This window comes from Lonchura striata, chromosome Z (genome assembly GCF_046129695.1).
Source record: "Lonchura striata isolate bLonStr1 chromosome Z, bLonStr1.mat, whole genome shotgun sequence".
NCBI classification, from domain to species: Eukaryota; Metazoa; Chordata; class Aves; order Passeriformes; family Estrildidae; genus Lonchura; species Lonchura striata.
The window spans coordinates 59,241,809-59,254,700 of NC_134642.1; the positions used below are offsets into that span (position 1 = coordinate 59,241,809).

General features: G+C 41.0%; 1 protein-coding gene across 3 annotated transcripts in view; it reads right to left on the reverse strand.

Annotated features, from left to right (window-relative positions):
• PLPPR1 (phospholipid phosphatase related 1) overlaps window positions 1-12,892 on the reverse strand; it is a 126,512-nt gene that overhangs the window by 18,496 nt on the left and 95,124 nt on the right. For all 3 annotated transcript variants that reach the window (XM_021546349.3, XM_021546351.2, XM_021546350.3), the window contains exons 3-4: window positions 12,374-12,562; window positions 1,600-1,732 (exon numbers count right to left, since the gene is read on the reverse strand). In XM_021546349.3, the coding sequence (XP_021402024.1) occupies window positions 1,600-1,732; window positions 12,374-12,562 (322 nt within the window). The remainder of the gene's footprint in view (window positions 1-1,599; window positions 1,733-12,373; window positions 12,563-12,892) is intronic.

Below are 12,892 nucleotides of genomic sequence, written 5' to 3' on the forward strand. Positions count from 1 at the left end.
AGGCAAAGACTTCAAGCCTTTTCTAATAATATTAAACTAATTTTTCTCAGGAAAACAAATACAGCTGCAAAACCAAGATTCATTTCCCTAGCATGGTTTATGTCCTACTACTCTCTGAGAGTCCACTGTATCATGCTACCCCCTTCTCTTCCACCAGAAGAGAAACAACAGCATGAATGTTTAAGAATAAAGCTAACTGTAAGAAAATATACTGAGCAAAAACTTAGTCTCCATGATATAAGGACTTCTAGTGTTGACCCCACAGGCAAGAGTGTTTGATTGGGACTTTGCAACATGCTAAATGTGCTGGAACAGTCAAAAAGCCCTGAATGGCCCAGTGGACACTGGCACCCTGCTTCTCCTTTATTGGCAGTTTGCTATCCATCAATATATCCCAGAGGTTATGTGACATTCAGGGGTGTTTTACTTATAACTGCATTTTGATGTCTTTCTGTTCTTGTTAGCAGCATGCAGACCAGGCCCAAGTAACAAAACACTGGTGGCTTGTTTCCACCTCCATGGTGGCAGAAGGCACATTTCACTCCCTACCTTCCGTGCATAAACAGGAGGCACTGAGAGAGTTGAAGGAAAAGGAAAACCATGACTCTTCCTGCTTTGCAGCATACATTTGCTGATGATGAATATGCTAGCACCTTCAACTCTGTGTTCTGAGGAAGTATCCCTACTTACAGCCAGGGATGTGCTCCATGGAAGCAATACAACAACTGGCACAGCCACAACAGACATTTTCATTCCAGGTAAAGCTCAGGAATTCAGCAGTGATGGGGAAGAAGTGCCCTCCAGATACTTCCATCTGGAAGTATCTTTTCCTCCCACTGCCTGCTTTAAGTCAGACCATTAACTGGGGCTCAGCTCTCTCTGAGAGGCAGTGAGGGTGCTTCACTTCTGAGAGAGCACAAGGCAGTGGTGTGATGGCAAAGCCCCTCTTGGCCAGTGGGGAGCCATCTGATGAGCTGCTGGCCCATGCCTTCAGCCAGGCATCCCATCCCACACATGAACTCGGGACTCATCAATAGTGTGAAGAAGGTAAAGCAGTTTGCAAGCACCATAAAAAGCAACGTCCTAATGGTTTAATGACAGAACTTCATTTCTCAGCAATTAACTCAATGAAAGCTCTAAGAAAAGGCAAATACAAAGAAAATAATATTATTTTGAAGTGAGCTCTGGGCTATTTTACGCTGTGCTCAGCTGAACATTATGTAGCAGAGCTATGGATGTTAAAATTAGAGCTGAAAAGTGCCACATAAATGAGCTGGTGAGGACAAATTTGTAACTAAAATGGGTAGCTTGCATAAACTAGCAATGATGGATTTATTCACATAAGGATTTGATTGGTAAAACCTTGCTTTAAGGTCTCAAAAAAGCATTAAGCTCAGCAGAATATGATTTAAACCCATTCCAGCCAGCATGATATGGCAAATTTTGAAAGTTACCTTGGAAATCCTGAGGGGACTATCCCTCTAAGGTGGAAGATGCCTGCAAAGATTTCACAGCTTAATTAATTTTGTGATGTATTTTGTCAGGGTGTTTTGTCCTGGTGCAAGCAGGGTCCAAGCTTGCAGTGAACAGAATGCTTACCTATAAAACGTATTATTCTTCGAAGTAGTGGGTTCAGGTAACAGCACTCTCCAGTCAAAATAGTTTTCTCTTGAATAATGAGGGTTTCTCGGGTTGACTTTATGAAATACATGGATATCTCACCAATAAAAATCTGCCAAGGAAAGGGAAAGAAACAGAAGGTTAAAAATTACAGGAGCAAACATTAAAACATGGATATCTAGTTCCAGCCCACAGACAGCGCTACACAGCTTTGTGTTTTGGGGACACTGCACTTGCACTGTGGGGCTCAGCATGACTGACACACCCAGCTCCCACCCTGGAGAAGGATCATTCCTGCACTCAGTGATGCAGAGACCCAGAGAAGCTGACTTTACTCATGGGGAGTATTGTGGTGGTGCATCTCTCCCCCCTGCCCTGACTGCAGAGCTGAGAAATGCTCATTAAGCCTTGGCCTTGATGAGCTGCACCTGGACTAAGCCCCTGTGGAGTATATCAGAGACACAGTGTTTCCAGAAACTCTGCTGTCTAACAAGCATTTGTTTTTTCACTAACAGCCTTGGACACTTATTTTTCTCGTCTGAATAATAACCTAAGTGAAATAATATTTTTGTTGTTGAACTTTCAAAAAAGGCTACCAACTTGAATTGTGCCCAGGGTGGGAGATTACCATAACTACAGCACGATTTCTTGTGACTCTCAAAATAAGAGTTCAAAGTCAGATCCTTTTTGATCTCTCAATTCCCAGAAGATGAGGGTAATGTGTATGTCTCAAACACTGATAGCTGGATGGCCATGGAGCCAACCAAAGACTGTTGGCAATAATAGACCAGAAATGTTGGTGACAACCAAGGATTGTTGTTTTAAAAACCCTCTGAGAAAGAACAATATTTGACTAAATGTTCTATTAACAAAAATGAAGTCTCCACAGAACCACTGATCATGATGTTAGTTGTGCTTATGTATTACATATTTTTGTATGAACTGAACATTCATGCTTTCTATAAATGTAATAGCTGCTTCCCTTAGGAGTAGGATCATTTCTTAAGCACTTAGAACTAACTTAGTTCTGTTGCACTGAGGCCTATCTACCCTCACTAAAGCTGGGAAGAATTTAATCACAGGCTTTAGAGGCAATGATGGTCCACACACAGCAGGAACCTCTGAAAATACTACCTATCATGTTCTGTCAGCAGGCTTTAGAAAGGGAAACTGGGACCCCTTTAGAAAGACAGAGTTTATAATTAAAGTATTTAAAATAAAAAAAGCTTGCCTGATGTGGAAGAAATGAGCTTTTAAGGGGAAGCACTCAAGATTATTAATTTAATACATTATTGCAGGACATACACAAGAGAACCCATAGTGTTAGGGAACAGTCAGAGAAATACATAACAGAAATCTTTGTGTACACACACACAGGGTGGCACAAACACTCAGAATTAGTATAAATGTCAAGGAAGTCACCTTAGTTCACTCTGACTGCTGAAATGGTGTGCTGTTTCAAGGGCAACAATTTATCCTTATTAAGCCAGACGAGCGTCCTTATTGATTATTGACATTCAAGCCAAGTATGCTCAACCTCTTTATAATTCTACCCACTGATGGCAGGAGCTGTGGAGCTGTAAAATGCATGTCGATAATGGCATCTGGAGGGGAGCTGATGCATGGGAGCTGCACTGAAATATTGCCTTTATCCCATTTCACTCCATCTGCTCTTAACAGAATTGGCAAGCAGTTCAATAAGCTCAGCTCACTAACGATGAGGCTGGGAATTAAGAAAAAGACCATCTGCAATAAAGCAGTTTGAAAGTGACACTCTGCTTCAACCCGTTTATTATTTGAATTATTGCAATGTTCAGAAGTTTGAATTACTGCTTTGGCTCTCTGTCTGTCTGGGGCTGTACATACACACTGATCGACCATTCACATCTTGAGGGAATTCTACTCTATGAACACAGAGGCTACTCGACTTTAAAATAGCCTAAACTTTTCAAATATGAGAGACTTAGGCATAAAACATACTAATGGTCATCCTGTAACTATACATCCATCTTTAAAGTTCCTTTGCATCAGACATTAATGGAGTGTTTTCCTGCTTCAATTTCCATCTTTGTTTCTATAAATCTAGCTGTCTGGCATACTCTGAGCAACTAATCATGTGTATAGATTAGTTCCACTTAGATTTAGGAGTAAATTTTGCCAGGCTGTAAATCTGTTCAGTTCTGTTCTACTAATTTAAGCAGAATTATCCCGGATTTGCTACAGCATAACAGTTCAAAATTTGATTTTTTAAAATGAATACTGCCTTTGGTTTAATGCAGAGTTTAGGTATATGGCAATAAAGCTGTGTTTGTGTGGAGATACAAAGTGATTCAACATAACTGGACCATTCTTGCCATGTCATCTCTGACACTGAATTCAGTTGCTGAAATTTGTTTTCTACAATGCTTAATAAGGGCTCTCTAGAAATTCAGACTTGCTGTTTCCTAAAAATTCAATAGGCAATTGGACACTTGATTCTGAAAGCTAATCTGTCTGTGTGCAGCTGAATGTAGTCTGAATAGCTCTCAAAGAACTTTTGGTTTTTTTTGGGTTTTTTCCCAGGTATTTCCAAAATCAAGTAAATCTACTGCTTCTTTTGATTTAAACCCTGATGATGCTGCATGAGCAGGGTCCACATCCAGCCAAGTTGTCCAGCTGGCCTCCCAGAATCAATCACCGGCACTGCTGAGTACCTCAGCTCCTGCCAAAACAGAATCAGCACTCCAGGAATGGTTACAAATCAGTTCTATAGCTGATATCTAAATATAGACTCTGTATCTAAATATGGGTTGAAAAAGAAAACAGCAAGCAAACTGATTTTATTTTCATTTGGGAAAACAATGCAAGGTTAATGAAGATCTGCATCATACTGGCTTAATTAGACAGTAGAAATGTCAGGAAAATTGCACTGGATTGCAAAGATAGTGCCTTGCATGTGTTTTTGTTCTTGGTTTTCTGAGTAAAATAGCAGCTCATCTACACTAAGGACATATTGCTTGAGAATGCTTGTTCACATTGCATTTCCTATTCCTACTAGGTAAAAATACATGAATGAACCAAAGGCCAATTATGAATTTGAAGCACCTACCCAGCAGGCTGATTTCAACCTACCCTCTGCTGATTTCAACCTCTCCAGTGAGAAAACTTCTTCATTTTTCCCTGCCTTCCCATTACTGTCAGTGTCACCAAATACTTGCCCCTCAATGTTCAGCTCTCAAAGTCCTCTGCTGAACACACACTTTACTTATTTCCTGGCTTATTCTGACCCAGCAGATGATAAAATTATCTGTCCATTTTCCTCTTCAACAGTCTTTTATCCATGATAGTCCTTCAGCTGACATTTTCAGTGAAATGTTTCATCTTCCCTTTTCAAGAGGCTGTACCTGACGTTGGAAAATATCCTAATTATATTTTTTTTTATTATTTTATAACTTTAGTCAGTTTTCACAGAATCACAGAATGAACTAGGTTGGACTAGACCTTTGATATCATCTAGTCCAGCATATGTTCACCTTTGCCCCGGGGGGAAGGAAATTAGGGTTTCTTTCCTCTTTCCTTCAGGGCATTGTTCCACCAAGTCAAATTCTGGTGGCCTAAATCTGCTCTTAAAATCTCAACAGACTGGGAGCAGAACAGAAAATACACCAAAGGTAACAGCCAGCAGCGGCCATCAAGGGCCATTAATAGACCATCAACTCCAAACAACACCCCAGTCTGGAAAAGGAGAGAGAAGAATAAGGACCTAATTAGCAACAGAGGTGAAAATATCTGTAAGCAATAGGAAACCAAGTACTTAAGAACTACCTAACTTGGAACTAATGAACATTAAACCAATGAATATCTATGGGTTTTGACTGTATAAAGTTTGTGTAAAATCTCATAAAATACGTGTGGCATGGAATTATTTTCTCTGCACACCCGGCCTATGTGAAGATGAAATTATTTCTGTTGCACATCATGGGCAGAACGACATCCTGGCCAGAAATAAGGCATATATCTTGATTCTCTAACACTAAAAATGCTGTTGGATGGTTTTTGTTTTCCTGGAGTTTTGGTGACACTCATAGCACTCCTGCCTCCCCTTCACTCACTCACTCACTCACTCACTCACTCACTCACTCACTCACTCACTCGTGACAAACATGAAAAGGCTATTTTTGTAATTTTTTCACACTTCCAGTGAACACTGGAGTTATATGGAAGTTCCCACCATTTAAATTTCAGCTGCAATTCCACATGGATAAAGAAGGAGGAGCACCAGCCAAGGTGCATGGAAGAGATGCAGGATGTGCCACTGTGCCAGTTTGGGACTGCCTCACGTCTGTCTCTCTGTGAAAGTTACTTCCTTCTGCTGCTTTTCATGAAAAAGTACAAGTGATGTTATTTTCCATCACAGGAAGACAATGGAGTTCCTATATTAGGGAGAATTATCTGAAGTGCAGACATGACCTATCTGTCTTTCCTAGGTATTAAATTAACATTATTCCGACTTCTGCAAACTTTTAAATCCTTTAACTTGTTTACTCTAACAGCACCCTTGTGAGACAGTCAGTCCTTTTTAACATGACTTTCTACACTGAAACCCCACCCATGGACATGCTCTGCAAAATCTCTGCAGCAAATACAACTGGACTTAGATCTTGGGACATCACTGCTCTAAGTTCTGGGCAGGTTTCAGCAAGCTGTATGACATTTCCCAAATCCCGTGCATGGATGTGTGCAGCTACATTTTTAATGTCACAAATAGAAAGAACCAAATTAATCAAGTCTCCAGCATTCGAATGGAAGCCAAGGGGAGGAGAGGATATAAGGAAGGCACTGGCTGTGAGACAAGCTGCATGCAGAGCGGTCAAAAACAGAGAACAGCAGCAGATGAGCGTTGTAGGGCTTTCCACCACAATCAGCCAGTTTCAGCAGGACTCCACACACTCTCTCTGGGAGAAGCAGGACTTTTCACCAAAAGGTGACCTTTCCAAAATATTCCAGAGGGTGTTTCATCAGCACTGGCTTGAGCTGGGTGAAAAGCAGTTCTGCAATTTTGTACTGTGGCATCTTTGAAGTTTTTATTAGAGCAGCTGCAGTCAGGATAGGGATGTTCTTCACGCTCTACATGGGAGCTCATGACTTCAAGGATGGAGATCCCACAGCTTCCGCTTGAATGTTTGCCTATCCTCATTGTTCAAGTTTGCCTAACTTTTAATCAGTTTCATTTTTTGAAGCTGGTGTCCTTTGCAAGGTTGCCTCTTGTGATCTGAAACAGTCTGTTTCCCTCTTCTCCACAGTCCCCACCAAGTACATGGCTTATATTGACTTTCACTTACTGCTGTGAATTCCTTAATTCCTTAGATCTCCCTCACGTTTAGCCTTAGTCCCTGAGGAATACTGATCTGCCATCCTATCTGTTATCCTCAGGACCCAGTACTGACACTGTGAAGCTGAGACACTGCATGGTCAAACCCAGGTGACAAACACTTAGCAACATTTATATTGAGAAAAGGCACCTCAGAAGGCAAGGGATGGCTGAGGTCTGCTGCAATATCCTCCCCAGGACACAGGATTTCTGCTGTGACCCACAGATGGGAATCTGACCCAAGCCTGTCTGGGTGGGCAGAGGTTTTTCCCTGATACCATCACTATCATTGATATTCCAGAGGATGAGGGACCAGCTGAGAGCTACCTCAGACACTCACTTGTCTTTGCTATCAGACTCTGGTCAGGTGTTCTCAGGCCCTGGGAATCAATACTGTATTTTGCAAAACTATACAAGACAATAAAACAGTGTCTTCAGCTGAATGTTGCAATGCCAGCTCACTTTTAATCTTCCAAGGATACAAACTCAATGGGTCCAATCTTGCATTTAATTACTCACCTCATTCTGTTTTGGAGTGGGTGGTTGTTGTTGTTGAATGAAAACAATAGCAAAGAACAGTTGCAAGTACTTTTCCAGAACAAGAAAATTGCTTTGTTGTTTTGTTTCTCTTTTTTATTTTAAGTCAAAAGAGTTGAAATCCACAATTTATATTCTAGCCCACTCAAAACCAAAAACTGTCTTAGTGTTGTGCTCAAAAACCTAATATGCTGTGGTAAAACTGCCTAAAATAATTATACTGGAGTTCTAATGAAGAGAATACACATTTTCTACAGCCCTGCACTGTTCCTCATGAGCTGGCATGTGGCTGGAACCACCACAGGGTCCCAGAGACACTCTCAATCAAAGTGCCTGAAAGTGTTGCACCAAACCAAGAAAGCATATTTATTCTTCCAGAATGGTGTGCAAACAGCAGAATATAAATATTTACACAGGACACACCTTTGCCTCACTCCTTTTATCCCTGCTCCTCATTCACCACCTCATGAGCCCTGGCAAGACCTCAGGAAAGGAGGGCAAGTCACCACTGGCAGAGGACACAGCCAGCTGTGCCAGCACAGGGTGAAGCAAGGTGGGCAGCAGGCTGTGGCACAGCAGGCTGTGCCTTCTGGCAGCACCATCGCCAGCAGAGCCTGGTGATTCCTTCTGGAGAAGCCAGGAAGGAGTAGAACTCTGCTGTAGCAGAGCTCTGAGCTGTGTCAGATGTTCTTGGTTTTCCTGGCATCTGCTGCTGAGCAGCCACAAGGGAATCAGCCATGACAGGCAGAGGTTCCCTGGCTTCCCTTACAGAATTAAATCACTGTAGTAACATGGCTGTTCTAAGCCAAAGCCAAGGAATTACGACAGAATAGAGCCATTGAGAATAAGGATGTTTCTGAAATTTGAGAGGTAAGTGCAGATTGTAGAGATAAATTGGAACAATTTCCTCCTACTTCAGACCAACACTGTAATTCAGCTTCTAATTCATAATCAGACTGGTTCAGTTTGACTGATTTCAACATTATCTGAAAACCAATACTCCTTTGCACAAATTAATAGCACTGGACAGTTAACAGATTACATCTAGGCTGCTACTTCCCACCTGGAAACAGAAGGAAAGAAACTAAATTCTGTGTGAAAATGGTAGTGGCACTTTCTGTTCACTTTAAGATAATGAAGAACAGTGAGAACAGTGCTCTTTAAGCTTTCTGTCACTGTTCAGCATTCATTTCAGTGAGCTGGCTCTGTTCCTAAGCCTCTCTGCTTCTCTCGGGTGGGTAGATAAATCACACTGGATGGAGCAGAGCAGGCAGCAGTGCTGAACTCTGGAAGGATTGTTTAGTACCAGCTGGGGAATTGGCTGCTTTGCAGTAACCCTATAACAGAGAAAGCTAGTCTTCAGGGACATTGATGAATGTGGTGGAGTCATCCCAGAATATTTTTAGATAAAAGTTTCAGAAACAATGAATAAGATTGCATGAAACCAGACCAGACACATTTATTTTGCCACTAAAAGTGCAGGGAAATGAAGGTACGGTGGTACCAACCCACAGCAGCACTTCTAGAAAATGCTCTCAGAAATAAAACACATGCATTCATTTTGCCCATGCCCAGTGTCGTTGCCAAATGACAGAGACATAAAGATATTCCATTAAGTTCACAAAGATGTTCGCTTTTGGCTGGCAAGCACTATAACACCTCAAAGCTGTGCTGAAATCACGGTTTTGAGTCCTCCCCAGACCCATGCACACAGAACTGCACTTAATGCTGCTTGTGTCTCAGATGAGGAAGCTTGTACAGATCCCTAGGATACCTTCCACAGATCCAGGAGCCCTCCTAGGTTTTATGAGGAGCTGCTGGATTCCACCAGTAATCACTCCTCTCATGTCATGAGGTGTCAGGACAGTGGCAATGTGAAAATACACAGAGAGGCTGCCACATCAAACCAATCATTTGCCAAATCCACTGTTCTGCCATTAGGAAGTGAAGCAGTAAGTGTTGTGCAGAAACAAGTAATTGCAAAGGTAATGGCATTACCTTTGACTTAAGTCATGTCTTGGTGGTGTAGCTGCACAATGTTAGTGATTCCTCCTGAGAGCAAAATGTAGGGAGAGAAGCTTAATTGACAGTGAATGCACACAGCGCTTCCTCCCACAATACAGAGTTGTGTGGGTTCTTCTGTTTGTGTGGAGCTTTTTGGAGGGTTTTTTTAAAGACTACAAATCTTCACTGTCTAGATAAAAATGGATGCATTTGCTCCTTGCACTGAAATCCCTGGGACATTTGATTGGATCAAATGTCTCTTCCCAGGCTGTGGACAGGCTGAGTGAGAGGCAGCACCCATTTGGGTACAGGATGACAGATGAGGATACTCACAATCTGAGTGGGCTAACCAGCAGGGAAGTGCAATACAGAGTTTAGGGAGAATCTGAGCTGACTTTCTGTCTGATTTATAAGCTTATTATTGATGACCATTGTCAAAATTTGGTCTGCAGAGTCAGCTACAAACTGAAGCAAAGTGTGAAAATACTGTGCAAAGAAATGATCTCTCAAGGAAAAGGTGGGAATGAGAAATAAAGTGAAGCTACTCCTATAAAGATATTGGGATGAGCACCAGTCAGGAGGACAGACAAACCTCTGACATATGCTCTCATTGAAGATTAACTTGATATTAAGTAACTGGACATTAAATAATTGAAATAATTGAATTATGTATTACTAATACAATAGAACAATACAACTAATTTAAAAATTTGATTAAACAATGCATTAATAAATACTGTATTAAAAATGGAAATAAAAATGTTTTGCCAGAGAAGCTTGCTCTGTTGTCTCCCTGAGGTTGTATCTAGAGATCACTGGTGCTAAGCATGGTGCCAAGAGCCCTCTGCTGACCCTGATCATGTTCTCTGTGTAGAGCAATGTGTTCAGTGCAACATTACAGCACAGCCCAAGAATCAGAGTTTAGCAGTTAAACCAGCCCTGGATCCATTCACCCCGGGTGATGATTGTTCTCGTGGACCCAGGTTAACATTCCTGCACAGTTTGCATGGGATGGATTAGCTCACAGAATCCAGCTCCACACAGCACTGAGCTGAAGGTCTCTTCAGCACTCAACCACCTTACCTGACATTCATTACAGCCTTTAATTCTTTGTGTTTAACATAGGCTATGGAAATGACAAAAAAAACCCAAAACAAAACAAAACAAAACAAAAAAAAACAAAACAAAACAAAAAACCAAAAAACACTACTTTTCAAGGAATCACAGAACTGCTGTTGGAAAAGGGCTTTAAGATCGTGAAGTCTGACCATTAACCCAGCACTACCAAGTCAAGATTCCAAGCCAGCTTTTCATAAAGAATAGCAATTAAGAAAACCTTCTTGGGTTACTAAAATGCAAAGAAAATACTGATCCAGTGCAGCAAAACTTGAAAGGTTAGCATCAAACTCTAGCAGAGAAAGGATTTAAACAGAAGATCCAAATAAAGAGCAAGACTCATTACCCAACGTTGTATCAGTAATCAAGGGACAAACCTCCCACTAACGTCATTGTTCTGAAATCAAGGCAAGGCTGTGAACCTCCATCTACCTTTACAAAAAGCACTTGTGAAAGCTACATCCCTGAACACTGGCACTATGTTGATGGGGAGCTCCAAAATATAGGTGTTTGGTGGTTTTGGTTTTTTTTTTTTTATTTATTTATTTTTATTTTTATTTTTTTGTTGGGTTTTTTTTCAAATAATCTATCATTGCAGCACAAAGTAAAATGAAAGCTTTGACATACAACAACATCCAATACACAAAATAACTCTGTTACTGCAGATATTTTTATAAACTCATTATATAATCCACTTCAAAACACCTAGTTGTTTTCAGAAAGTGCAGAAAGTGTCCTGTACCAAAATCTATAGCCTCTTCTGCAGATCTCTTTCACACTTCTTACCACATTCAAGACAGGAATATGATTTGATACACTCAAATTACTGCAGAACAAAACTTAAAACAGACTATGGTGAAGCACTCGCTATTTAAAAATAAATATGTAATGTATAGCTTTAATCAACTTTTGAAAGGGATGAAAAGCAAAATTAATATAAGAAATAAATACTAACAGGGAAGAAATAAAGATAAAGAAATGAAACAAAGGCCATAAACACAATTTAAGAGGAATTTTTCATTGCAATTACAAATTCAGCAAAGCTGGGGCTGTTGGTGAAATATGCAACTTTCTGTATGGAAAATGGAAAAGGGCTGAAGTTTTGCTAACCAGTGACTATAAATTGCAATAAATTGTTTGTCATTGTATGTACTCAGCTAAATGAATACTTTAATCTGCATAGAACAGCTACATCACAGTTTACAGGCTGAATAGTGAATAAAATCAGGTAAAAAAAAAGTTTAGTGACTGTTGGAAATAAAGAAACTATAAACAAAAAGAAAACAGGATTCATATTTTTCTTTGTATTTAGTATCCTTCTCCTTATCTAAGCCTTTTATGGCCATTCAACAGTTCTTTTAATATAGCAGGAAATAATCCTGGATATACTGCACATCTGACCTGGATTTTACTTCAGCTTTATCCTGTTTTCTTATTTCAAGTAATACATAACCATTGCATTAGAGCCTCTCAGGAGCTCAGAAAACTTACAACTAATCAGTGAAGTAAGCAAGCTACTGTAATAGGCTTAAAAAACTCTAACCCTCAGTCTTGGGTTGTGATTGCCTCAGAATAATTACTTCTGGAGACAACTGATGAAGATCATATTAGCCTGAGGCAAAACAGAGATCCTGCTAAGTGTAAATCAATTACAGCTGAACAGAGAGGTGAGGAGACAAAGATACCACAGGACTATTATTATTTATGAAGTAGTCATGGGGATTTCAGGTAATTCCTCATACTCACAATCACTGTTGGAGTTGAAGCCAGCACACAGTACAGAACAAGTGGTGAAATGAAGCTCTCGTCCTCTGTCCCAGGGTATGGTTTCATCAAATTGCCATCCTGACAGAAGAAACCTTGGATATGCACCTGAAAAGTGTCAGTGTACTCGAAGTAGTAGGCGAGCAGAACAGTCCCAGCCATGATGACGAGCTGAAAATAAAGCATAGTCACAGAGAGGCATTAGTTGCTTTTTGAAAAGATGCAGCTGCGCCTGAGAGCTACTCCAGTCCTGTGGACCATCCTCCCTTCACCGTCACTCTGACAACCCCTGCCATCCTGGTGTGTGAGCGAGTGTGTGTGTGTGTTCCTGTGCCTCTGCTTTGCAACATCTGTTACATAAACCTTTTGGCAAAGGACGCCAATGGACGTCTCAGCTGAGAGCGGGTCCGCGCTGCGGCGCGCAGGGGGACGGAGCTCTGACAGCTCCGCGTTATCCAAGGGCATGTGAGCGTCAGCGCAGCAGGGATCGATGGCAGCGTG